The 25,065-nt window shown below is 39.8% G+C and overlaps 1 protein-coding gene across 1 annotated transcript in view; it reads left to right on the forward strand.

Moving 5' to 3' along the window:
* Nucleotides 1-19,327, forward strand: part of LOC115482407 (adherens junction-associated protein 1-like) — a 197,916-nt gene extending 178,589 nt beyond the window's left edge. The window contains exons 4-5 of the mRNA XM_030222154.1: nt 16,705-16,947; nt 19,258-19,327. Coding sequence (XP_030078014.1) covers nt 16,705-16,947; nt 19,258-19,327 — 313 coding nt within the window. The remainder of the gene's footprint in view (nt 1-16,704; nt 16,948-19,257) is intronic.
* Nucleotides 19,328-25,065: the final 5,738 nt, after the last annotated feature.

Consider the following 25,065-nt stretch of genomic DNA (forward strand, 5'->3'; position numbering starts at 1 on the left):
GGCATAATCAGCAGCCCATTTTGAGGGGTTCCGGGGTGGACTGGGGGGGGGACACCCATTCCTATCTTTTCTCTCTCTCTCTTACCCCATTAAAAATGTTACCTTTGTTGGCAGGGACGCTCAATACCCAACTTCTGAACAGCTCCGCAGCCTGAACCCCACCCGGTGCGAAGAAGTCAGTTGATGCGCATAAACTGAGCATGCGTGAAGAGTGCCAGCATTGGTGGCTGGAAAGCATGACGTCAACTTCCTCACACAGGGGGAGGTTTGGGCCGTGGCGCTCTTCAGCTGCCAGGGCTTGAGCATCCCCGCAAGCCATTCAGGGTACTGCAATTTTTTCATGGGGGGGGGGGGGGAGAGACTCAAAATGGAAGGCCCAGGCCCCAAAGGACACCCCCCTCCCCATGGTTATACCAATGTCAGAAAGCCTCTCTTTACATGTGGAGATCCAAACCATGAAGAAATTTCAAGGGGGTGTGGTTTAGGCATTGCTTGGGAGAAACTAAAATCTACACATGTATTCCCTGGCTTACAAAGGGAATTTATGTTTGTGAAGAAACATTTCCACATTGGGATTTACGCCAGTTCCGAGGCGCACGCTTAGGCGTTTAAAAGGTGTTTGTTTGTGCCAGAGTTTTACATGAGCGAATAAGGGAGTGATTGTGCTTAATCCCATTCAGTTTATTTCCATCCCCAAAATGAAATCAAATTAAAACTTAATTAGTTGCACCTACATGTGTAGGTTTATAAATTGAGGCATCTACATGTGTAAGTGGTGCAACGTACATGTGGAAGTTGCTGAATTGCTGCCTCCACGTGTAACTGCCCACACCTCCATGTGGAAGCTGCCAGGTTCATGTCCTTCATTTTTCCAGCATGTATGTTTCTAAAATGGCTCCCACTATACATCCCAGCAAATAAACATGCATTCCTGCCAGTATTTTAGAAAAAGGTTCTGTATTCGCAGAGTCATTTCTAAAATACGCACCTCAACTGAGTACGTTTTGACTTGGACATCTCAATTCTGATCTCTACATTCTATATATATAATGGGGCTCAAAAGTATATTAACTATCATCATTTCTATTGGCACCCTCTTCTTCTTCTTCTTCTTAGTTCCTTTCATGCATCTTTGCACATCGGGCAACAAGCTTTCTCCATCTGTCTTGGTCGGCCACGATGGCTTCCATCTTCTCCCAGGTAGTGCCTCCATTGCATAGATTCCTCTTGAGTGTGCTTCTCCAGGTCAGTTTCAGTCTTCTTCTCGATCTGCCGGCTGGTCTTCATTTTAGTACCACTTTGGGTTGGCTCCTCAACATTGTCATATTTTAAATTCATAAATTCATCTAGTAAAGTGAAAGGAGTATCTGGTACTAAACATGTAGGCTTCAAGAGATAGAAGATACAAAACACTTACCCTTGTTCATTAATGCGATGATAGATTTTCCAGTATAATTTAATTTGTAGTCTAATTAATTGAGGAATATCCTAAATATAATTTGAAGGCTTTTAAGGCAATTATGTCAAAATTGTGAATCAATTTTCAGTGCTGTGATTTAGATATTAGAAGTATAACATCTGAACTGTCAAGAAAAAAAAATGGATAATTTATTTCTTTGTTCTATTGTGACTTTTGCAAACACAGATTTTTGAAAAGGAATTTATCTACATTTCATTACACTTTGATGGCAAAACAGTTAAAGTCTTTGGTTAAGGATTCAACTTTTTTTTTTCCAAAAGTTGATTTATGGCAAAAGACATTAATGCACAATTATAGAGGGGGATTTTAGAAAGGATGTACACATCAGAATTGAGACATTCAAGTCGGGACATAGCTCCGCTAGTATTGTAGAACAAGATCTGTCGATGTAGAGCTTGTTCTAAAACACTTGCAGGAATGGATATGTATATGCCATTATGTGCGATGGGAGCATCCATTATACAAGCAGCAATGTCTAAACTATCAATAGGGTCAACATGGTAACATATATATGTTAGTAATTTAGAACATTACATGTGTATGTCAGCCATTTTAGTAACATAGGTGTCTTTGTTTTCTGACACTATCAGAGTACCCAATTTCTTTTGCCAGTATCTCTTTCAGAGTGGGACAAAAACACTGGGGGATTAAGGGTGTGACCTCTGACCTAGATTTCCACGGGAGCAGTTATAAATCCCAACGTTCATGTCAGCAATCATAAATGTGCATCCCCCTTCTGACATGGGGAATGCATGTATATCCTTTTGCCCTATCCTAGTCCTACCCATATCATGGCCAGACCACTCTTCCTAGCCACATGTACATATGCAATACATACATCTAAATGCCAGTTTCTATATACCAAAAATGCTGATAGGGCTTCTAAACTGACCTCCTATAATGACAGTGGAATTAATCATTAAGACCATTTTGCCATTCCTCAATTCCACACAAAATGTTTCAAGACACGATTTACACAGCAGGCCAATACCATTTACATGTGTGTGATTGTATCTTAAGAAGTCAGCTGACTTTCCATGGCCAAGGACCAATGACTGAAAAAATGGTGAGAATCCGTTTCAGTCCCCAAGTAACTATGGGCAATCTTGACTACTTAATGTTCTGCAGATTGCTGGCGTGGGAACCCAAAACCTTCTGCAGGTTGGCTAACAAATATCAAGACTGTAAACAAACATACCCCTAGCTTGCTGGACCCTAACTCTCCATGCAATTAATGAAACAATGACAATATTGCAGCATTGATTTGGAGAACGTTGGCTGCAGCATTATTAAGCTGACATTTTCTTCTATCCTGTGTGCACAAGCCTATGCATTCGTTAACTCATACTTGTTCCCAGGCTTACCTCCTGGCTAGCAGAGCCTGTTGTACTGACATTGTGAAGGCATTGGCTCATCAAGTGGCCTTCTTTTATTCAAGCAAGTCCATAGCCCTCCAGGTCACTACCTTCCTTCTAGGGTGTAGGAAAAGAGAGAGTGGTTATAAGTTCAAGAACTCAGTGGAGCACATATGCTTTGTATTGAGTAATCACAGAGAGTTGTAGTAAACATTATTTCACCTCAACCCCAGTCCTCACAAGCTTGGACACTACTGGCCTAAGGGAGGTGCTGAACCCAGAAGCTAGGACAACAAGGGAGGGGCACACAGGACGGTGCAACTAGGTACTTGAGATTGGCATTACCATCCAGATGAGGCCCAGCTTGGAGGGGAATCTAGTTTACCAGGGGTACCCTTCTACATGTGGTACACCTTTGTATTTAATCAGTATCAATATGATCAGATTGAGCACGTTTGAGAAAGTTATTTTCAGTCAATGCATAAGACGGCTTTGGAATTTGTTACCATGGGATGTGGTCAAGCCCAGTAGTATAGTTGGGTTTTAAAAAAAGGTTTTGATAAATTTCTGGAGGACAGGTTTATCAATAATTATGAATCATCTGGGAGATGAACTGTATAATAGGGATAGGCTGTCTTTCCATATCCAATGTCATTTCATGTCATTACAAAATAAAAAACAAACAGAAAAAACACATTTCATACTTTGTCATTCATCGATAATAGCACACTCTATGTTGAAAGAAGGTTGCAGTCTTTCCCAGTGCATGCATGAACTAATGCATATGTGCAAACAAGTGCAGATGTAACTCCTTGTGCACTCATGCATATCCTCTCAGGGAAAGAGTGCACCTTTTCTGAAATAGTGCACCCTCTTTCCATATAGGGCCAAATTGAGGTCTACAAGACCAGCGCCAAAAAAATGCACTTAGCTCAATTCTGTAATTGGTATGCGTCCTTTATAGAATTGTGCTTAGCACACAACTGTGCCTAAATGTAAGTGTCTGGAATTAGGCCTGCATTTAGGTGTGATTCTATATGTATATGTGCAAATTTTGGGACCACCTCCAGAACACCCCCAGAATGCCCCTAACTTTGCCCCCCCCCCATATAGTTACGCATGATTGAAGTTAGGTGTACATCAGATCTGCAAGTAAAATCATAGGCGCATATCTGATGTGCACCTAACTCCCAATTAAGACCAATTAGTGCTGATAATTGGCAACTAACAAAAAGACAAAATGGCCACATGAAAATGAATAAAACAATAATTCCTGGAAATGACACGGGGAAACAACACAAAACAAAAATTTTCTAGTTGCCCAGCTCTATTAAGTAACTGAGAATGGACCTGTCAATTAGGATCTGGTGGATACTTCTTCCAAGGAAACTGGACTGGACTCTGTAAGAGACAGAATGCTGGGTTTAATGGACCTTATTTCTTATGTTCTTATTTAGATCATGGTATTTATGGTTTCTAAGATGTAATCCATTGAATTTAGGATATACAGTGCAAGGGTCTGGGACAAAAGAAATACATGCAGTTAACCGGAGCGTGCACTTAACCGCTGTGACCCAAAGAAGTTTGACATCTGATAAACATATGTACAGTACTATTTATTATATGTACAGTATACAGTCTCCGTTAAAACGTTATACAGTCTCCGTTAACTGACGTTAGGCTTACTTGAAGTAATCAGTCATAGTCCTCTGTACACTCTTGTGTCTGTGAGTTCCATAGACTACGTCTGCCAGACGGTAAAAACTGTCATAGCACTGACATCCATTGGCCTCCAGATAGGCCCACACGGTGTTGAGACTCTCGAGTGCTCTTGAAAAAGTGACAGGAGTTTGTTGAATTTCGTCAGCATGTGCCTCGCTGCTCATTTCATCCTCTGTTTCATCATCAGCAGTTGCCTGCATGTAGGCGCATATCTGGACATCAGTGCTGTCATCAGATGTTTGTAGATCGTAATCAACAGCTACGTAGTAATGAAACTCCTCTTCAGTAACACCGGCTGGGATGTCAATAGCTTGTTCATCTGATGCGTTTGCAACAGCTGCATCTGTTTCGTCCCTCTCTACATCCCTAACAAAGCTTGCCCGCTTGTAGCAGTTCACAATGGTTGCCTGTGTAACATGATTCCAGGCTTCTTTCTACATATGTAGGGAATCCAACAGTGATAGATTACGAGCCAATTCAACAGCATGTTTATCCTTGCCAGTCTGGTCATCCATAACGCTCATCAGACGACGTAACACAAAAGCCCGATAATGTTGTTTGAAATTGGCTATTATGCCCTGATCCATAGGCTGGATCAGAGAGGTAGCGTTTGGTGGCAGGAAGACCACCTTGACGTTAGACAGCCTGACATCATCACTATGTGCAGCACAATTATCACAAAGCAACAAAATCTGACGCTTTTGTGCCCGCATTCTACTGTCTAACTTCTTTAGCCACTGCTTCTAAATTTCCCCAATCAATCCATATGTAATCCCTAACACATATATTTTGTATCCCGTATTATATCATTCCAAGTAGTGATATCTTATACATGTTAATCCAACATTTAATTTATTATTTTTTACATGTTTTAATATATTTATCTTTTCGGGGGTCTTCAGATATCAAATTCATTTCCACCATATAGAGGATTTTTCCCCCAAATTTCTTAATGGTGTGTTTCAATTCTTCATTGACCAACCCGATTTTTATGATTTTATTCTTATAAATATTATCTTATACTATCTAGTACTTAATATTACTTAGCTTCAGTTTCAGTTAATAGACAATGAAGCAGCAAATTTTCTTTCCATTCAAACCTCCGCCGACTTGGCCAGGTTTCGTTTGTACTTCGTCAGGGAAGAGGTTTGCTACGATAAAAAAATCATTAAAAATGTTCATTATTATTCTTCTAAACTTGCACATATCACCACAATCTTATTTAACTCAATCCTAATTATCATAATTTCTTTACCATTGTATATTCACTTCCGTGTCCCAAAGAAAATGGCTGCAGCGTTCACTAACGCTACTACAGTTTAAATAGACCTCAGCTGATTCTACCACCTCGGCTCTGATAGGTTCTTTTACATCTATTGCCCACCAATCAGAGACCACCAATCCAACTCGGAATTCAATCCATGTGGCTGCAAAGAATGCAATTGAAAAATCATTTTCTGTTCTTTATAGTTCAAAAGAAATCCAGTGTCTTTTGAACTATAAAGAACAGAAAATGATTTTTCAATTGCATTCTTTGCAGCCACATGGATTGAATTCCGAGTTGGATTGGTGGTCTCTGATTGGTGGGCAATAGATGTAAAAGAACCTATCAGAGCCGAGGTGGTAGAATCAGCTGAGGTCTATTTAAACTGTAGTAGCGTTAGTGAACGCTGCAGCCATTTTCTTTGGGACACGGAAGTGAATATACAATGGTAAAGAAATTATGATAATTAGGATTGAGTTAAATAAGATTGTGGTGATATGTGCAAGTTTAGAAGAATAATAATGAACATTTTTAATGATTTTTTTATCGTAGCAAACCTCTTCCCTGACGAAGTACAAACGAAACCTGGCCAAGTCAGCGGAGGTTTGAATGGAAAGAAAATTTGCTGCTTCATTGTCTATTAACTGAAACTGAAGCTAAGTAATATTAAGTACTAGATAGTATAAGATAATATTTATAAGAATAAAATCATAAAAATCGGGTTGGTCAATGAAGAATTGAAACACACCATTAAGAAATTTGGGGGAAAAATCCTCTATATGGTGGAAATGAATTTGATATCTGAAGACCCCCGAAAAGATAAATATATTAAAACATGTAAAAAATAATAAATTAAATGTTGGATTAACATGTATAAGATATCACTACTTGGAATGATATAATACGGGATACAAAATATATGTGTTAGGGATTACATATGGATTGATTGAGAGGATTCCCCACACTATTAATTGGGTCTAAATTTCCCCAGTCATCCATAAATTTGCGTTAGCCTTGTATGACACAGTAAGTCGCTTAACATTCTTGAAGCAACAGAGCTGTTTGCTCTTTCCAATGACGAGTGGTTCCAACTTCTCACTCCCATTCATATTGCAGCAAAGGAGGATCGTCAGTCGGTCCTTTGACGTTTTACTTCCTGTAGTTTCGGCTTGTTTGAATGCAAGTATTCCATCTGGAATCGCTCACAAGTAGACACCGTTTTCGTCAGCATTGAAAATGTCACGAGGTGCAAACTCGTTCAAGATGGTAGGAAGAAACAACCCAATTTTCAGCACCAAAGTCATCAGCGTCTTGTTTTTCACCATGCTGTTTCTTGAATTATATGTTGTTCCTCTCCTTCCATCTTTCCAACCATCCAACAGTGGCTTTGAATTCAGTTAGTCCAAGACTTTCAGCTAATGCATTAGCTTTCTCCATAAGCAGTGGACCACTGACAGGAAACTGTCTGCTCCTGACTTGAGAAAACCACCGAAGAAGAGCATCTTCTACCTTCACAGCTTTTCCCGTCCGTTTTCATTTCCGGTGTGGATTTGTATTGTTTTGCCAGTCTTCCAGAAGCTGGTCTTTCTGCTTCAAGATAAGTGAAATTTGACTGGGATTGACACCATATTCTTTAGCAATAGATGCTTGACTTTGTTTTCTAATTTTCTAAGTACTTCTATTCGTTCAGCCAGTGTTAAAGTCTTACAGTTGCACGACGACTCCAGTGTACACTCGAACAACATTCTTTCACTTCTTCTGCCTGTTGCAGTTAACCAACAAGATTTCAAATTTACCGCCCCTTTGTCAAGCGCCAATCGGCTTCCATATTCCACACGTGCGCTTATGCGGAGGCTTTCCTGCAGAGGAGAGGTCTTAAACCATGCATATAAGCAAATCTTGCACTTATCAGTGGTGCACTAAACTGAAGTTTGTCCCCATAGAAATTGATGGCGCCAAAAACGGGACCGAAATACAGCGTGCAGTTAAACAGAGCATGCGCTTATCCGATGTGCAGTTAAATGGAGTGCACTGTATACTTATATACCCTTGTGGGATGTTAGAATATTGTACAAGATAAGCAGAAGTTCAGCAAACACTGATGACTCAATAACAGCAGCACCAATCATCACTTTTTTTTAAATGCCAGCTGCAGAGATTAAAAACACACACACACACACACACACACACACACACACACACAACACGCACACACACACAACTGGATATTCAACATCTCTATTTGGTTGGAACTTATCTGGATAGTGGCAGTTTTCAGTCTCCTATCTGGATAACTTATCCCGATAATTTAGTACAGGTTTTATCTGTCTTAAGTTGTCCAGATAACAGACAGAATATTGCTCTGCTATGCTGCATCTCCTGCCCTGTCTGGATAGTGCAGCGTATTACTATGTAAAAACAAGAATGCAGTTTGGTGTGTGCATACTGCAAGTCATGATATAGGCATTAAGTGATGGTAAAACCCAAGCCAAAAGCTGGGGTTATTTTGCCATGCTCAAATTCAAATGAGAATTGCTTGGACCTATACGGCAATATATAAGATCCAGCTAACTTGACAGTGTAATCTCCTTTTAAAAGACTTATTACCAGAGCACCATTTAGTATTCATTATTCACTTTTTATTTCTTCACTTTTTATAAAGTTAGTTTTTAAAGTTAATTTTTAAAAACATAATTTTCTGGGGAAAAGGACCTCCAGAAACCATAAGAACATAAGAGTAGCCATACTGGATCAGACCAATGGTCCATCTAGCCCAGTATCCTGTTTCCATCAGAGGCCAAGCCAGGTCACAAGTACCTGGCAGAAACCCAAACTGTGGCAACATTCCATGCTACAAATCCCAGGTTAAGCATGTCTGTCTAAATAGCAGATATTAAAATTTTTCCTGCAGAACAATAATTTCTTCAGTATCTGCCAGCATATCATGGAAAAAAATGGCTCTGCATACATTAGAATTATGAGTAGTGAAGGTGAGATGGGAGTCCACAATCACACCCAAATAATGGAAGGACTCTACAGACTGAATAGTTGCCCTGAACAAATTTAAAGCAGATGTTTGGATGTGTGATACCTCCCATGAACCAAGAAGCAACCATCATGTCCTTATTCAATTTGAGTTTATGACAAACCAACCAGTCTGAGACAGAATCTAAACAATCCTGAAGAGGACTGATATCAAGAGCAAAAGGGTTGGTCAGGAAGAGTAAAAGAATATGATTTGTATAGATATGACAAGAGATACCAAAAGATTGAATAATGGAAGCAAGAGGACCGAGGAAGAGATTGAACAGAAGGGGTGACAATTTTGATTCCTGAGGAACTCCACAGTGTAAGGAACACAAGGACAAGGTAGAAGCGGCAGTTATGACTGTATAAGAATGATCAGAAAGAAAAGAAGTGAACATTTCCAGAAAAACCAAGGGAGGAAAGGTGTGAGAGAAGCAGTGAATGATTAACTAAATCAAACACTGTAATGAGGTCCATGGAGACTGCAAGAATGACTCAATGTTTATCTAGATGGGAATAGATCTCACTGAGAAGGACTGCCAAAACTGTTTCTGTACTAAAATGAGTCCAGAATCCAGATTGCCCTGGGGTGAAGAGCAAGACATTTTTCTACAAAATAGGAAGCTTGGATGAAGACAGTCTTCTCTGACACCTTTAACAGAAAGCAGAGGTTTGAGACTGGATGGTAATTAGCTGGGGTGTGCAGGTCTAAAGATGGTTTCTTCAAAAGAGGATGTATCAGGACTGTTTTCCAGATGAATGGAACTTGACTAGATGATATAGTATTTATTACAGAATGTGGGACAAAAGACCTAATCAGGACACTTCAACCATGAAGATGGTCATGGTTCAAGTGAATGGAAAGTGGTCCTCATGGAATTCAAAGTTTTGGTAAGAGAAAATAAAGTTTGTGGCTGGAAAGCAGACTAAGAAGGGATTCCAATGGATGGTGAGGCTGATGGAAGTGTGGGAGCAGGATTAGGTATGGGAGGAGAAGCTGGAGCTGATTGAAGTAGTGAGAGTAGATAACTTAGGAGTTTAGAAATTTTAGAAGAGAAATAAAGAGTGTCTCAGCAGATGGCCCTGTAGGAGGGGAAGAGACATAGCTTGGAGAAGTCAGGTTCTAGAAAACTGAATAAAGTTCCCTAGAGGAATTTGAGGCATTTAAAAAAAATTGGTTAGAAAAATAGAGACCTTCAGCTTTCCTACAATAGTAATTATGATCTTTCAGTTCAGCTTTATAGCAAGCAAGATTTAAAGGAGTTTTGGAATTTCTCCAGCATCTTTCTGCTTGCCACAGTTGCTGTTTCAGAAGTTGGAGACCACTATGGAACTAAGGGTTTCTTTTTCATTGAGCCAAGGAAGACAGGGTGAGTTTTAAAGGGGCAACTTGATCTAGAGCCCTAAAAAGACTAGAACACAGGCATATTGCTTGCTCCTCTAAACCTGGGGAATTGTAGTCAGGAGGGAAATAAAAAATAGAGGGAGATAACTTGGATCAATCTGAGCCAAAAACGTAGACATCACAGGGGAAAACAGAGGTGAGAGAGTGAGCCATGGGTTTAATAGCCATAGAAAAACATATTAAGAAATGATCAGACCAGGGGATATGAAGGGAGGATAAATTTGAGAGGGGAAAATGAAAATTTGTGGGGGACAATACAAGGTAAATCGTGTGGCCACATTGATGGTAGGGAAGGTCACCCATTGTAGAAGGTCAGGACCAGAGAGATGGGATAGGAAGTTCTTAGCCCAAGTTTGTTCAGGGGTACAAACATGAACATTGAAATCACCAAGCATCAGAGAATTAGGGTAACATATGATGGCCTCAGTTAAAGCTTAGGAGCAAGAGTCCCTCTGAAACTGGGTCATTGATGGGGGACAGTAATAAATGAGAAGGGTGAGGGGAGAGAGAGCATCAATTCTGACGACCAAGACATCAGCATAATTCCGCAACCTGAAGGGCAGAGAAGTAGAAGATAGTGAGACCGCCACTGACCTTACAGAGTCTGGAAAGGGAGACAACATTGAACCCTGGATGAAGACATTCATAGAGGTGGCTCTCATCATTTTTAATCCAAGTTTCAGTGCAACACAAGATGTCTAAGTGAGAAGAAACAAAAAGATTCCTTATTAGGGATGCTTTCAAACATAACAATCTACAATTAAGTAGCCCAACAGAGAGATGTAAATCAGGGGCACAACCCTCATGTGTATAGGGTACTGGGGAAATATAACGTACCTGAGGTAAGGGATGAGGATTAAAAAGTGAATCATGCCAATTGCTGACAGGGATAGGAAAAATCTGGATCGATGAGAACGACTCTGTAGATGCAGACTGACCTCCAGTCAGGAGACGGGAAATGAGTAACAGTAAACAAAGGGTTGTACTGAGAGTGGGTGTCATAGCAATAATGGAGAACTACTGAAATACCTTGAAATGGAAAATTTATTGGCACGTGCTGTCATCCAACTGAACACCACGGAAACTGCAGCTGAAATAGCATTGCATAATATTGTACAATGGCTAGCTGTTATAACAGGTTGCCTAGATAGGACCTCCAAGTAGGCATCTATTTCTGGCAATTTTATAAAGACAACATAGGCACCTGTAGGAGGACGCCTGTGTTGTCTTCATAAAAAAGCCTCGCAGCCTCACAAACCCTGCAACAAGTATAGGTAGATGCATTTGGGTAGGTTAAACAGCTGCTTTGGAGCTGATATAAATTTGCATGCACTACATAAAAAACAAAGATTTATAGGAGGGATCAAATTTGTTCATTCACATGGACTATATTCTTATCCCCCAACTTGTGAGTATATCCCAATATACATATCCAGTCTTGATAATTCAAAAAATGCATAAATGGGAGGAAAACCAGCAATGGAGTTCTTGCTGTCATCATGAGCTGAAAACACCTCCCATAATGCAAACATCTTTAATTAAATGTTTATTAAACTTATTAATATACTTAACTTAAGTGCTGTGATGCCTTCTGCAACTGTTCCATGGCTGACGGTGGCCAGCATTTCGATTTGCTACATCAGGATCCATGGAGCAAATGCGGAACTCCAAACTCATGGTGTTCATATTTGGATATGCTCACAAGTTGGGGGATACAATTGCGTGCCTCAAGTATGTGCAAAACATGTACTGTATTTTATAAGATACATGAGTACATCATGACTCCACCCAGGTTCCATCCGTTCCCTTCCCTCGAACACACCTACAGTTTGCATAAAAGTAGGTGCAAATATTCTCTGCATCTACTTTATTCACCCATAACTGTTGGGGAAATTTAATGAAAGCCCTCTTGTGTGGGTAAAACAGTTTACCCATGGAAAAAAGAATTATAGAATTAGCCAAAGGTGATTCTGTAACAGGATGCCTAGGATAACATAGTCCTAAATATGGTGATAATATTTCAGTAGAGGGGGTATATTAGAACATCATATACATATAACCCAGCTCATATAAATATCAATAAATTCCATTTTAATCAAAGATATTTAAAGATATCTATTCGCAAATATAGGATCCTTCAGAATTCCCCCAGCATCACCACACAGGCTTATTAACGTGAGCCAGGCACTTTTATGGTGAGCTAGTATTCCTCATTTGATCCATAAATTTAATCAAAAAACTTTTTTCTTTTTTCTTTTTTCTTTTTACTTTTCTTTCTATTCTCTCTCTTATATAGCTTAAAACATAGGCACTTAGCTTATATCTGTGGTATCACTCAAGAACTTTCTTTGTATGAAAGACTTTAAAGAAGTAAATTATTCATTTGTTCATCTCGGAGATCCTCATACCGACATGAATTCACGTTTCGCACATAAGTGCTGTATCAAGGCATATCTCCTAAAAATATAAAATCCATTATCAACCAGCGTGTCCTATTTCTTTATAAATACTTTTTATATAGATAATCTCCAAATACCTCTGATTTTCACGGAGAAAATTCCCCATTCTTTCATCATTCTTATTTTCTCAAAGATGGCCGCGGCGTTCATGTTACTTAAATAGGGGAGTTCCCTGTTACTTACATCAATATTTTATAAACCAATCCCAGAGCCCATCCATCGAAACTCCTCCTCCTCTATTTAGACTACTGACATCCATTCTATCTCGCGATTTAAACCATTTGGCTGTACCGAATTTAAAGAAAAAATCCAAGACTGTTCTTTATAATTTAACAAATTTTCCATATTACCACCCTCCCACCCTACTTTAATATGGTCAATTATTCTCCATCGTATATCGGTAATTTTATGATCAAGCTCCATCCAATGTTGTACAAGAGGAGCTTCCTCCTTTTTAGTGAGAATCCTAGATTTATGTTCATTTAATCGTATTTTCACCGGGCGCTTACTTCTCCCCACATATATCTTATTACATGGACACATTATTATATAAACTACCATCATTGTGGAACAATTTGTAACTGAACGAGATCTTAATATTTGTTTGGTTTGAGGATCCATCCATTCTGATCCAAGAATCGTTTGATCACACCATTGGCATTTTCCACAACTATTATGTTGTGCACATCTTACTTCCTCTTGAATCCTACTTTTTTTCTTTGAAAGCAGTTCTCCTATATTTTTAGATCTAGAGAAAGTAACCAAAGGTTCTTCACAGAAAACACCCTCCAGCTGTAAAACGTGCCAGTTCTTTTTAATAGATTGTGCCAAAAATCTTGACAAAGAAGAAAAAGGAAGAACGCATACCAATCTCTCATCCTTATTAGCTTCAACCACTTGTTCTTGTAATAATAAACTTCTTTGTGCATAACGTGCACGGAGATAGGCTCTCCTTATTGTTCTTTCCGGGTAGCCTCGTGATCTAAAGCGTTCTTTTAATATCTCCGCCTGTTTTTTAAAATCCACCAATGAGGAACATAATCTTCTTAATCTCAAAAATTGTCCAATAGGTAAATTATTTTTCAAATAATGCGGATGAAAACTTGTAAAATGAAGATAATTATTACGATCCGTTTGTTTTCGAAAAATAGATGTACAAATTTTACCCGCCTTCTTTTCAATATGGATATCCAAAAAGTTAATACCTATTGGACAATTTTTGAGATTAAGAAGATTATGTTCCTCATTGGTGGATTTTAAAAAACAGGCGGAGATATTAAAAGAACGCTTTAGATCACGAGGCTACCCGGAAAGAACAATAAGGAGAGCCTATCTCCGTGCACGTTATGCACAAAGAAGTTTATTATTACAAGAACAAGTGGTTGAAGCTAATAAGGATGAGAGATTGGTATGCGTTCTTCCTTTTTCTTCTTTGTCAAGATTTTTGGCACAATCTATTAAAAAGAACTGGCACGTTTTACAGCTGGAGGGTGTTTTCTGTGAAGAACCTTTGGTTACTTTCTCTAGATCTAAAAATATAGGAGAACTGCTTTCAAAGAAAAAAAGTAGGATTCAAGAGGAAGTAAGATGTGCACAACATAATAGTTGTGGAAAATGCCAATGGTGTGATCAAACGATTCTTGGATCAGAATGGATGGATCCTCAAACCAAACAAATATTAAGATCTCGTTCAGTTACAAATTGTTCCACAATGATGGTAGTTTATATAATAATGTGTCCATGTAATAAGATATATGTGGGGAGAAGTAAGCGCCCGGTGAAAATACGATTAAATGAACATAAATCTAGGATTCTCACTAAAAAGGAGGAAGCTCCTCTTGTACAACATTGGATGGAGCTTGATCATAAAATTACCGATATACGATGGAGAATAATTGACCATATTAAAGTAGGGTGGGAGGGTGGTAATATGGAAAATTTGTTAAATTATAAAGAACAGTCTTGGATTTTTTCTTTAAATTCGGTACAGCCAAATGGTTTAAATCGCGAGATAGAATGGATGTCAGTAGTCTAAATAGAGGAGGAGGAGTTTCGATGGATGGGCTCTGGGATTGGTTTATAAAATATTGATGTAAGTAACAGGGAACTCCCCTATTTAAGTAACATGAACGCCGCGGCCATCTTTGAGAAAATAAGAATGATGAAAGAATGGGGAATTTTCTCCGTGAAAATCAGAGGTATTTGGAGATTATCTATATAAAAAGTATTTATAAAGAAATAGGACACGCTGGTTGATAATGGATTTTATATTTTTAGGAGATATGCCTTGATACAGCACTTATGTGCGAAACGTGAATTCATGTCGGTATGAGGATCTCCGAGATGAACAAATGAATAATTTACTTCTTTAAAGTCTTTCATACAAAGAAAGTTCTTGAGTGATACCACGGATATAAGCTAAGTGCCTATGTTTTAAGCTATATAAGAGAGAGAATAGAAAGAAAAGTAAAAAGAAAAAAGAAAAAAGAAAAAAGTTTTTTGATTAAATTTATGGATCAAATGAGGAATACTAGCTCACCATAAAAGTGCCTGGCTCACGTTAATAAGCCTGTGTGGTGATGCTGGGGGAATTCTGAAGGATCCTATATTTGCGAATAGATATCTTTAAATATCTTTGATTAAAATGGAATTTATTGATATTTATATGAGCTGGGTTATATGTATATGATAGGATAACATAGTAACATAACATAGTAGATGACGGCAGAAAAAGACCTGCACGGTCCATCCAGTCTGCCCAACAAGATAACTCATATGTGCTACTTTTTGTGTATACCCTACTTTGATTTGTACCTGTGCTCTTCAGGGCACAGACCGTATAAGTCTGCCCAGCACTATCCCCGCCTCCCAACCACCAGCCCCACCTCCCAACCACCGGCTCTGGCACAGACCGTATAAGTCTGCCCAGCACGTAAACAGGTGCTTATTCCAAGGTGCCTAACTTTCTTTATACAATATTAGCACAAGTGGCAGAAAGCACGCTTATGTTTATGGTGCAAAAAAGCAATTGCAACAATTTTTCAGGAGGGCTTTACTAATCCGTTGCATAAACAACCTCCAATGTAGCTCAAATATACCATAGACCTCAGCGGTGCCACTCACTGGATATTGATTTTAGACCAATGAAAATGATGCACCCACCTCCTCATCGGTCCTTAGTATAAAGGTTTTCTTAATGTTTTCAAAAATACTCTTCTCAGGATGAATTCATTATCAGTCAATCGGGGGATTATTTAATCTGACATAGACTATGTTTAGCCCTGGAGCTGTTTCGAGGAACACCCCCTAATTTAAACGGTGTCGGCATTTCTCAGCCCCTTGCACATACAGCTCATCCTGAGATGAGTATTCCAGCTATGTCAACTTTATTATGCTTGAATTGTTTGGAAATGTGAATAAACCGGAATAGAGTTGAAAAACGTTTTTGAAAAAAACCCTTTATACTATGAACCAATGAGGAGGTAGGTGCATAATTCTCACTGGTCTAAAATCAATATCCAGTGCGTGGCACCTCTGAAATCTATGGTATTTTCGAACTACATTGGAGGTAGTTTATGCAATATATTTGTGGTCAAACACGTCTACCAGCTTCACACTTTGACGTTAGCTAGAAGGTATGTAAATGATAGGATTGTATAGTTTGTGCTTATGTGCATCCTCCATCTATGCTCCGCCCAAACTTCACACCTATGCAAAGCACACTCCAAAACATGCCTCCACATCAACCAGCAAAGTAAATGCTCAAAAACATGGTGTTTACTTTTCCGCTAGTCAGTATTCTATAAGAGGTCATTAACTTATGTTCCTGTTGCTTAAACTAGGTATCTCCTTAAAGAATTGTCCCATAACACATGCAGGGCCTTGTCAACAAGATTTTTTCCCATAGACACATAATTATAGGAGAAAAGACCTCAGAGAATGAAGCACTATTTCTTTGAAACATTTCAGATATTTTTCCATTTCTTTCTTAGTTGTGCACAAAGTGGGAACACCAGACGAAACAGCCATCAGCGCAAAATTAACCAGCAGGAAGAAAGCTGCCAGAACTTGACCGATTTCACCACCGCCCGCGTGCCAAGTAACATGGACATATTCACAGCCTACAACGAAACACTGCAGTGCTCTCATGAATGTGTAAGAACACCAGTGCCAGTCTACACTGACGAGTCGTTGTCTCAGCCTGGCGTCTACAAGACCACATTCAATGGAAACAGGTAAGAACGTGCTCTTCGTCCATAATACCTGTAGCAGCTGTTGTGCATTGAAGTCTGAGTTACGTTTTGTTGCTGCTGTTGTTTTTGTTGTTGCAATTTGCGATTGTTCCTGGAGAAAACATGCCATGTGTTTGACTTCTGTGGGCTGTTATGATACCCTCTCACATTATCTTGTCTTGTGCCAAAACTAACGTTAAAGATGTGTGAACTAGAGACTTCAGAATTTCTAGTGAAGGAAACGTCTGTCTCATCGTGGAAGGAGGCCCTTTGGTCTTTATGTATGTTATTTCTTTCAGTTGTACGTAACGTTTTGGATCACATTGTTGGATATATATTAAGTTAGCAGCTGCCCAAAGGTCAATTGGCTTGTTCTTGTGCCCTGCCACTCTTAAAAGTGCCTGGCATCATGATCAATTTTATGTCTTAGAAAAGCTGGAATTTGATTATTTTGGAACCAAAATAAGAAGTTATCAGTACTTCATACACTAAAATAATTATGTACAAGCTTGGAAGCCAATATCTTGACAACATCAAATTATCTCGAAAATATTGCTTGCTTGTAGCAAAACAATAGATGTGGTATCAGTTAGGTTTCAGACACTGACTTGATGGTGTCCTGTGTTGTCTATACACAGCACAGTATGAAAGTTTATATCATTATTCTAGTATCCAGTGACGATAGGAGACAGGTATTCCCTTCACCAACCTTATTATATTATCCGAGGAATGACTGGGCATAAATGCTCCATGTTGCTAGTGCTGAACATTGTAAAAGTTAACATTACATTAAGAGCTGAATAGATATAGAATGAGGATCTTGGAAGCAATGTAAGTGACCTAGCTGAAAAACAGTGCATGAAAAGACTACTTTATTGCTATCCTTTTTAACTACAAAGGGTAACTGAGTACTCAGTAATGATTGATACGGAGACTTACCAGTAACTAACCAAAGAATCCATAAGTAATTTAATGAAATAGCCAAGAGATTAGCTCTTTATTATATATTACAATATAAGCAAATATTAATACATTTCAGATGTTGTTTGCAAATTATTTTTGTAGCAGCTATTATAGCCTGGGTTTCTTACATAATTGGTAGACACAAATTGGCAAGGATTTTCAAACCATTTCATTAAGTGTATGTATACGTTAGTTCTGATGTGAACCTCAGCCAACCAACGCTGGGGTACAATTGGGCTGTTCTAGTTTCTTCTGTTTCTCCCTGTCTTGTCTGTGCATTGTGCTACTCATCCCTGTCTTGTCTGCACTGCCATCAGTACTCCGCATTGACATAATGAGCATTGGTTGGAAAGGGGTTCATTGCTTTCATCTCAAGGTAATGCTTTGTTGGAATTCATTGACCTCCCAACAAATGAACCTGAATGCATTAAAACAAAACTTCAGTTTCACTGCAAAGGTACACAGTTCCAGCCTTGAAGGGTAGGGTACAGCAGTTCCCTGTTGAATCGTCTTCTAAGCATATGGATACACCCTAAGGACTCAATTCTATTTACGACACCTTAAAAATCGGCGCTGAAAATATATATGCCGTGAGTGTATTCTGTAAGCCACACCTGGAATTAGGCGTGGTTTATAGAATACGCTTAGCCAGATTATAGACTATGCTGGTGGCCATTCCTGTGCCTAAATTTAGGTGTGTCCATTTAAGCCAAAGGAAAAACTTGGTGTAAATACCAGTGGCTAAGTTAGTCACAGAGTAGGTATATTCTATAACTGTGCGCATAGAGTTTTGGAATGCCCACGGTCCTTCCATGGCCATGTCCCCTTTTTGGCAGCACACATTAGAATTTACGTGTGCCATGTTACAGAATATGCCTAGCAAGTTGTGCATGTAAATTCTAATTAATGCCAATTAGTATCAATAATTGCTTGTAATGTGGCAATTATCGGTGCTGATAGACTTGTTAAAAGTAATTAAATTGTGCATGCAAATCCAGAATATGACCGGATTTCCACGCGCAATTTCGATGGTCAATATTGAGGGTACTCAAGCACCCACAGAGCTGGCATGCCTAAAATATAAAACCAAATAGTAGTATAGACTATATAGCATAATCTCTCTAAATTAACTTGAATACTGAATACTCTTTATCAAATTTTTATTTTTTTTTGTTTTCTGGGGAAACAACCAACATGGAGGAACAAAAAGAGGTCAAAACCCCAATTGAAAGCATTATTTTAGAGATTTTTTTTCCTCTAAAGAGCTGATTTTTGCAGCAGGCCTGACAAGGCTTGCTTGTTGTGTGTTACCTACCAGCACGCGCAAGCCCATGTTTCTGCTCGCTGCAGACCCTCTTCTGATCGGCATCTAATTCCTGTGGCCTTTGTGTCTGAGAAATGGTTTGAAATCTCCTGCTGACTGGCCGAAGTCTGTTTTACTTCCTGAGGGCAGGGCAGACGCCATGTTTCTATTTCCCGGTACGTACTACTCTTCCGTAATGTTTTCCAGCCACACCCCACATAGTTATATGAATGGTTTCTTTGTAGAAAATGGATTCTGCCATTATATTGCAGTGGAACCCTCTTCTGTTGAGTTCTGCATTCACTCAAGTCCCATTTCCAAATGGAGGAGGAACTCCGAAACCAGATTAAAACAAACTTGGCTACACAGAATACTGTATTTGAAATGGGCACATTGCTTGTATCATAAATAAACTTTAATCTTCTATTGTTATGATATACATGCATTAAGGCAATTTTGCATCTTAAAAATCAAGAAGGAGCTATCTAAATGCACGTATAGATATGTTTCTCACTGGTCTGGACATCACATAAGTTTTAGGTATACATTGCAGCAGCTGATAAGGTGCACAATTATGGGGAAAAGGTTCACTTTAACAGGGTATTTGCCAAGCTTATTCTGCAGCTTAGTGTACTCAAATCTTATTTTACTGTTGGATTGTGTTGATTTTGTAATTTTCTATGTTCTGCCAGATAGTACCATTGTTTTAGAGGCCAATAGTTAACCGGGTTGCCTGCCATGGACAGCAGTGAACCTGGAAATTCAATGCCGGGGCCATATCCGGTGACTGGCATTGAATTTTTTTTGGGGGGGGGTTGGCCACTATGCACATAGCTGGTTATTCTGATATCTGACTGGCTAAGTTATAGTGGCCAAAGATAGACCTGCTATTTATGCTTCTAAACTTAGCCAACTAGTCAATGAATATTGGAGCCAACCGGCTATGTTGTGCAACATAGCCAGTGATCAGACTAGCCACTAAGCACTAATATTCAGATAGATATTTTATTTATTTTGATTTTGCTCACACCTTTTTCAGTAGTAGCTCAAGGTGAGTTACGTTCAGGTACACTGGATATTTCTCTGTCCCAGGAGGGCTCACAATCTAAGTTTGTACCTGAGGCAATGGAGGGTTAAGTGACTTGCCCAAGATCACAAGGTGCAGCAGTGGGATTTGAACCAGCCACCTCCGGATTGCAAGACCGGTGCTCTAACCACTAGGCCACTCCTGCACTCCACCTATCTCATGCTGAATATTAGCATTTAGCCGGTTTAAGGCTATTTAACTGTCCAGGAGCCGGTTAAATAGCCTTAATGTATAACAGTCTATTTTCATCTGAAATAAATTTAATACAACTGTCCTGTACTGCTAAGGCATTCAGATGGTCTGTAATCTTGTATTAACTCTATGCATCTATGCAATACATTGGAGAGTAACATGGCTGTATAGAAAACCTTTCTTGGTTTTATATGCTACTACTACTACTACTACTACTATTTAGCATTTCTATAGCGCTACAAGGCATACGCAGCGCTGCACAAACATAGACAGTCCCTGCTCAAAGAGCTTACAATCTAATAGACAAAAAATAAATAAAGTAAGCAAATCAAATCAATTAATGTGAACGGGAAGGAAGAGAGGAGGGTAGGTGGAGGCGAGTGGTTACAAGTGCTTACGAGTCAAAAGCAATGTTAAAGAGGTGGGCATTCAATGCTTTTAATAACCCATCTAAGGGCTCTTCTAGTAAAGAGTGTTAAGAATGGAGGAACTGCTTCAGTAAATGATGCCCAAATTTAGGTGCCAGAAAGATTCATGCTAAACTAGCTTTCTATAAAGGGCACTCCATACCAAGCACCCCTTATAGAGTAGAGCTTTGTGCCGATTCCCACACACAACTTTGGGCATGAGGACCTTATGCCTGCTGAAACCCACAAATTCTTTAACACTGTGTCTAAATTTTTGGAATGCCCCTGACCCTCCCATGGTCCTCCCAGGGCCACACCCCCTTTTAGATGGTGCGAGAGATTTGAGCGCACAGCTTTATAGAATAGCATGTAGGCAGATGCATGTCAAAGTCCAAATTAGTGCCAATTAACACCAATAATTAATTAATGGCTCATGAACTAATTAATTTATATATGCATCTGTCCCTGCACACCCAAATTATTTATTTTTTTGTTCCATTTGTACCCTGCGCTTTCCCACTCATGGCAGGTTCAGTGCGGCTTACACATTGTATACAGGTACTTATTTGTACCTGGGGCAATGGAGGGTTAAGTGACTTGCCCAGAGTCACAAGGAGCTGCCTGTGCCTGAAGTGGGAATCAAACTCATTTCCTCAGCTCCCCAGGACCAAAGTCCACCACCCTAACCACTAGGCCATATATATAGGGTGACCTATATAGATTCCAGGGGTCAATATGTGAATTAGCAAATGTTAATCACTTCTGCACAAGCCTAACACGGTGGTTTACCTATTAGCGTGCATTACATTCTGCAGGAAATGTGCTGGGGACAGGAAATAGGAGGGACATGGATGGAGAATTTGTGTGGGTAGCATGGAAAATAGAGAGTTGCAGGGGGAAAGAAATTTCACCCATCCCTGCCCATCCCCAATAGAATCTAACCCATACCCACCTGTACCCACAAAGATCCATTCCATCACCACCTATCCCCACAATTAATCTCCTCCATCCCCACCCACGCCCGCTCGTAGCCCTCTGTTTCCGCCCAACCCCAACAACTTCCTGTAGTTTTTTGGATGGTATTCACTATTCAACCAATAAGTGTCCCAAGCCTCAGTCTGGTGTTCCAGCTGCCTCTCTGGGCATTCCAAGCCTCATTCCAGCACTCCAACTGCATCTCTCTGTACGTTTCAAGCTTCATTCTGCAGTTACAGGAGATTTTGACTACACTCCTGCGGGAATCTCATGGCAACTTCATTCATCCCCCTGGGGATCCCGTGGCAACTTCTTCCATACCAGCAGGAATCTTGCGTGTTCCATGGGATTCCCGCAATCCCCATTCCTGTGCAGCTCTCTAGTGGAAAACATACCATGCACTGTCAAATGTGCTGTTAGTGCAGGATAACAGCATCTCCTCAAGATTAAGTGTCCACACTAATTATGAAGAATGTTAATGTGAAGTAATGAACATTTTAGCAGGGTAATTGCAGAGGATGGGCTGGGCATGTAATTAACAATTATGAAAAGGTTGGAAAAGATGAGTTTTCAAAGCTGTCCTAAAAAGAAGAGAAGAACACTCTAAAACTTGTCACAAATATATTAAGAGGCCCTTTTATTAACTCGTGCTAAGATTTGCTGATAATATGGCTTAACACAGGATTTGCCCACGTGCAAATCTAATGCAGCATTTTTCAACATTTTCATTTCAACTTTATTTTGCAGGTTAATGTTGTCATCAGCGCACGGTACCTTGTCTAGAGCTAACACATTACACTTTCTGCCTCTTATTTAAAAGGTGCTAAGTGCACCCATATTACCACTGCGTTAGCGCTGTGTTAGCCAGTTAGTGTATGTAAAGTGTAACGCATTAACTGGCTAATGCATCTAAGCCCACTCTCTGCCCATACCGCATCCCCTCCCAAAAATGGTTTTGAAACTTCGCTAGCACACATTAGCGCTTGGAAACAGGACAAATATCACAACATGCTGATTCTACAATGCTAACCGTGTATTAAGGGCTTAGGGGCCCTTTCACCAAGACGCGTAGGCACCTACGCGCGTACAACGCATGTCAAATTAGAGCTACCCCGTAACCCGGGCGGTAAATCTATTTTCTACAGGCATCCAAAAAGCGCAGCAGAAAATAATTTGTTTCCTACCAATGTGACGCTAACCGGGTGGTAATCGGTGATTACCGCCCAGTTAATGTGTGAGACCTTACCGCTAAGTCAATGGGTGGCGGTAAGGTCTCAGGGCCAAAATGGACGTGCGCTGATTTTTATCTTGCCGAGTGTCCATTTTCGGCAATAAAAGGCCTTTTACGCAGGCATGCTGAAAAATGGACCTGGGTGCGTCCAATACATGCGTCTACACCAGTACAGGCCGTTTTTCAGCACACCATAGTAAAAGGACCCCTTAATGCCCTTTAGTTAAAAGGGCCCCTAAATTAGCCCAATAAAAAGATATGACCTACAACTTGGCAGTTTTCCATTATTTCCACGTATCCAAGTGGATTAATACAGCAATCACCATTCTATGCTCGGATTTGTCATAAAATCTATGAACAACATGTCTTAATTTCAAACATGGTTATAGCTACTGACAATCGGTAGTGTCTAGATCTACTGACTGCCCAATAGATCATTTTAGTACAACGTATTGGTGTTTTTAATTCACTTTCTTATAGATTACCTCCCTTCAACTCAATATTTTGTTAGGGAGGTAAACCGACTTGCTCAAAAGTCATACTGAATGAGTGGAAGTTGACAGAAACTGGGCAGTCGGCACCTTAGCACTCTCCTTTCATGCCAAACCTTACACAACATATATCCACATTTGACAAGCTATCCGAGAAAAGAGTGGGAATTTATTATGGCCGCAGCATTCTACATCTTATATATGTAAATACATTCACAGTAGCGAGCAATTTCATTCATGTATACATCTTACAGTAATACTCAATCAGATATATTTTCTGCTCTGCCTGGGGCATATACCATCGACATGCCTAGGTGCTAACATCTAAGCTTTGCTCAGGGGATTGCCATAAATGTATCTTCCCCTTTGCAATCATTGACTCTCTTTCTTGAAACCTTCAGCCTCCCTATTCCATCCAAGTCTGAAGTAGGCACCATTGATCATCTTACTCTGGCACTGCCCCCCCCCCCCCCCTTCTACAAGAGGGAAACTGCCCTTAGCCTTAGATGTCATCCATTTGTACATTTGAGCCAGAACTACCACCGGCGGATGCATTGGGCCGGCGGTAGTTCCAAGTTAGCATGTGGTAAGCCCGCATTGGGCTTACTGATGCTTTATAAAAGGGCCCCTCAGATCACTTGTGTGTGCATATACCTATGAATTTATTTATTTGTTACATTTGTACCCCATATTTTCCCACCTATTTGCACGCTCAATGTGGATCACATAGTGCCGTAAAGGCATTCGCCATATCCGGTAGAGAACAAATACAAGGTTATATTGTGGTCGGATAAGGTTGGTGTGTTTCACACACTGTGAAGGTCCAAGGGAGGGAAGGTTGTATATTGTCCAGTACGATCTTTGGTTTTGCTGTGTTGCCGGGTGTGGGGATTTACGTTGGATCGGTAGGGTAAGTCTTCTTGAACAGGTTGGTTTTTAATGATTTCCTGAAGTTTAGGTGGTCATTGATTGTTTTCACAGCTTTTGGGACTGCGTTCCATAGTTATGCGCTTATATAGGAGAAGCTGGATGCATAGGTTGTTTTGTATTTGAGTCCTTTGCAATTTGGGTAATGGAGGTTTAAGTATGTTCGTGATGATCCGGTACTGTTTCTGGGTGGTAGGTCTATGAGGTCTATCACGTATCCTGGGACAACGCCGTAGATGATTTTGTGGACAAGGGCGTAGATTTTGAAGATGATCCGTTCTTTGATTGGGAGCCACTGCACCTTTTCTCGGAGAGGTTTGGCATTTTCGAATTGTGTTTTACCAAATATCAGCCTAGCTGCTGTGTTTTATTAATATGCATGCAATTATTTGCACTCTTTAAAAAGATTTAGCAAACATAAAAGGGGGGGGGGGAAGAGGTTCAGTAAATGGCGCCCAAAGTTAGATTCTGGGATGATCCACACTACGCTAGGATTTCGCAAAGGGTGCTCTGTGGAGAGTGGTCTTTAAAGAATACTAGCTTAG

Source organism: Microcaecilia unicolor, chromosome 13, assembly GCF_901765095.1.
Source record: "Microcaecilia unicolor chromosome 13, aMicUni1.1, whole genome shotgun sequence".
Classification (NCBI taxonomy): Eukaryota; Metazoa; Chordata; class Amphibia; order Gymnophiona; family Siphonopidae; genus Microcaecilia; species Microcaecilia unicolor.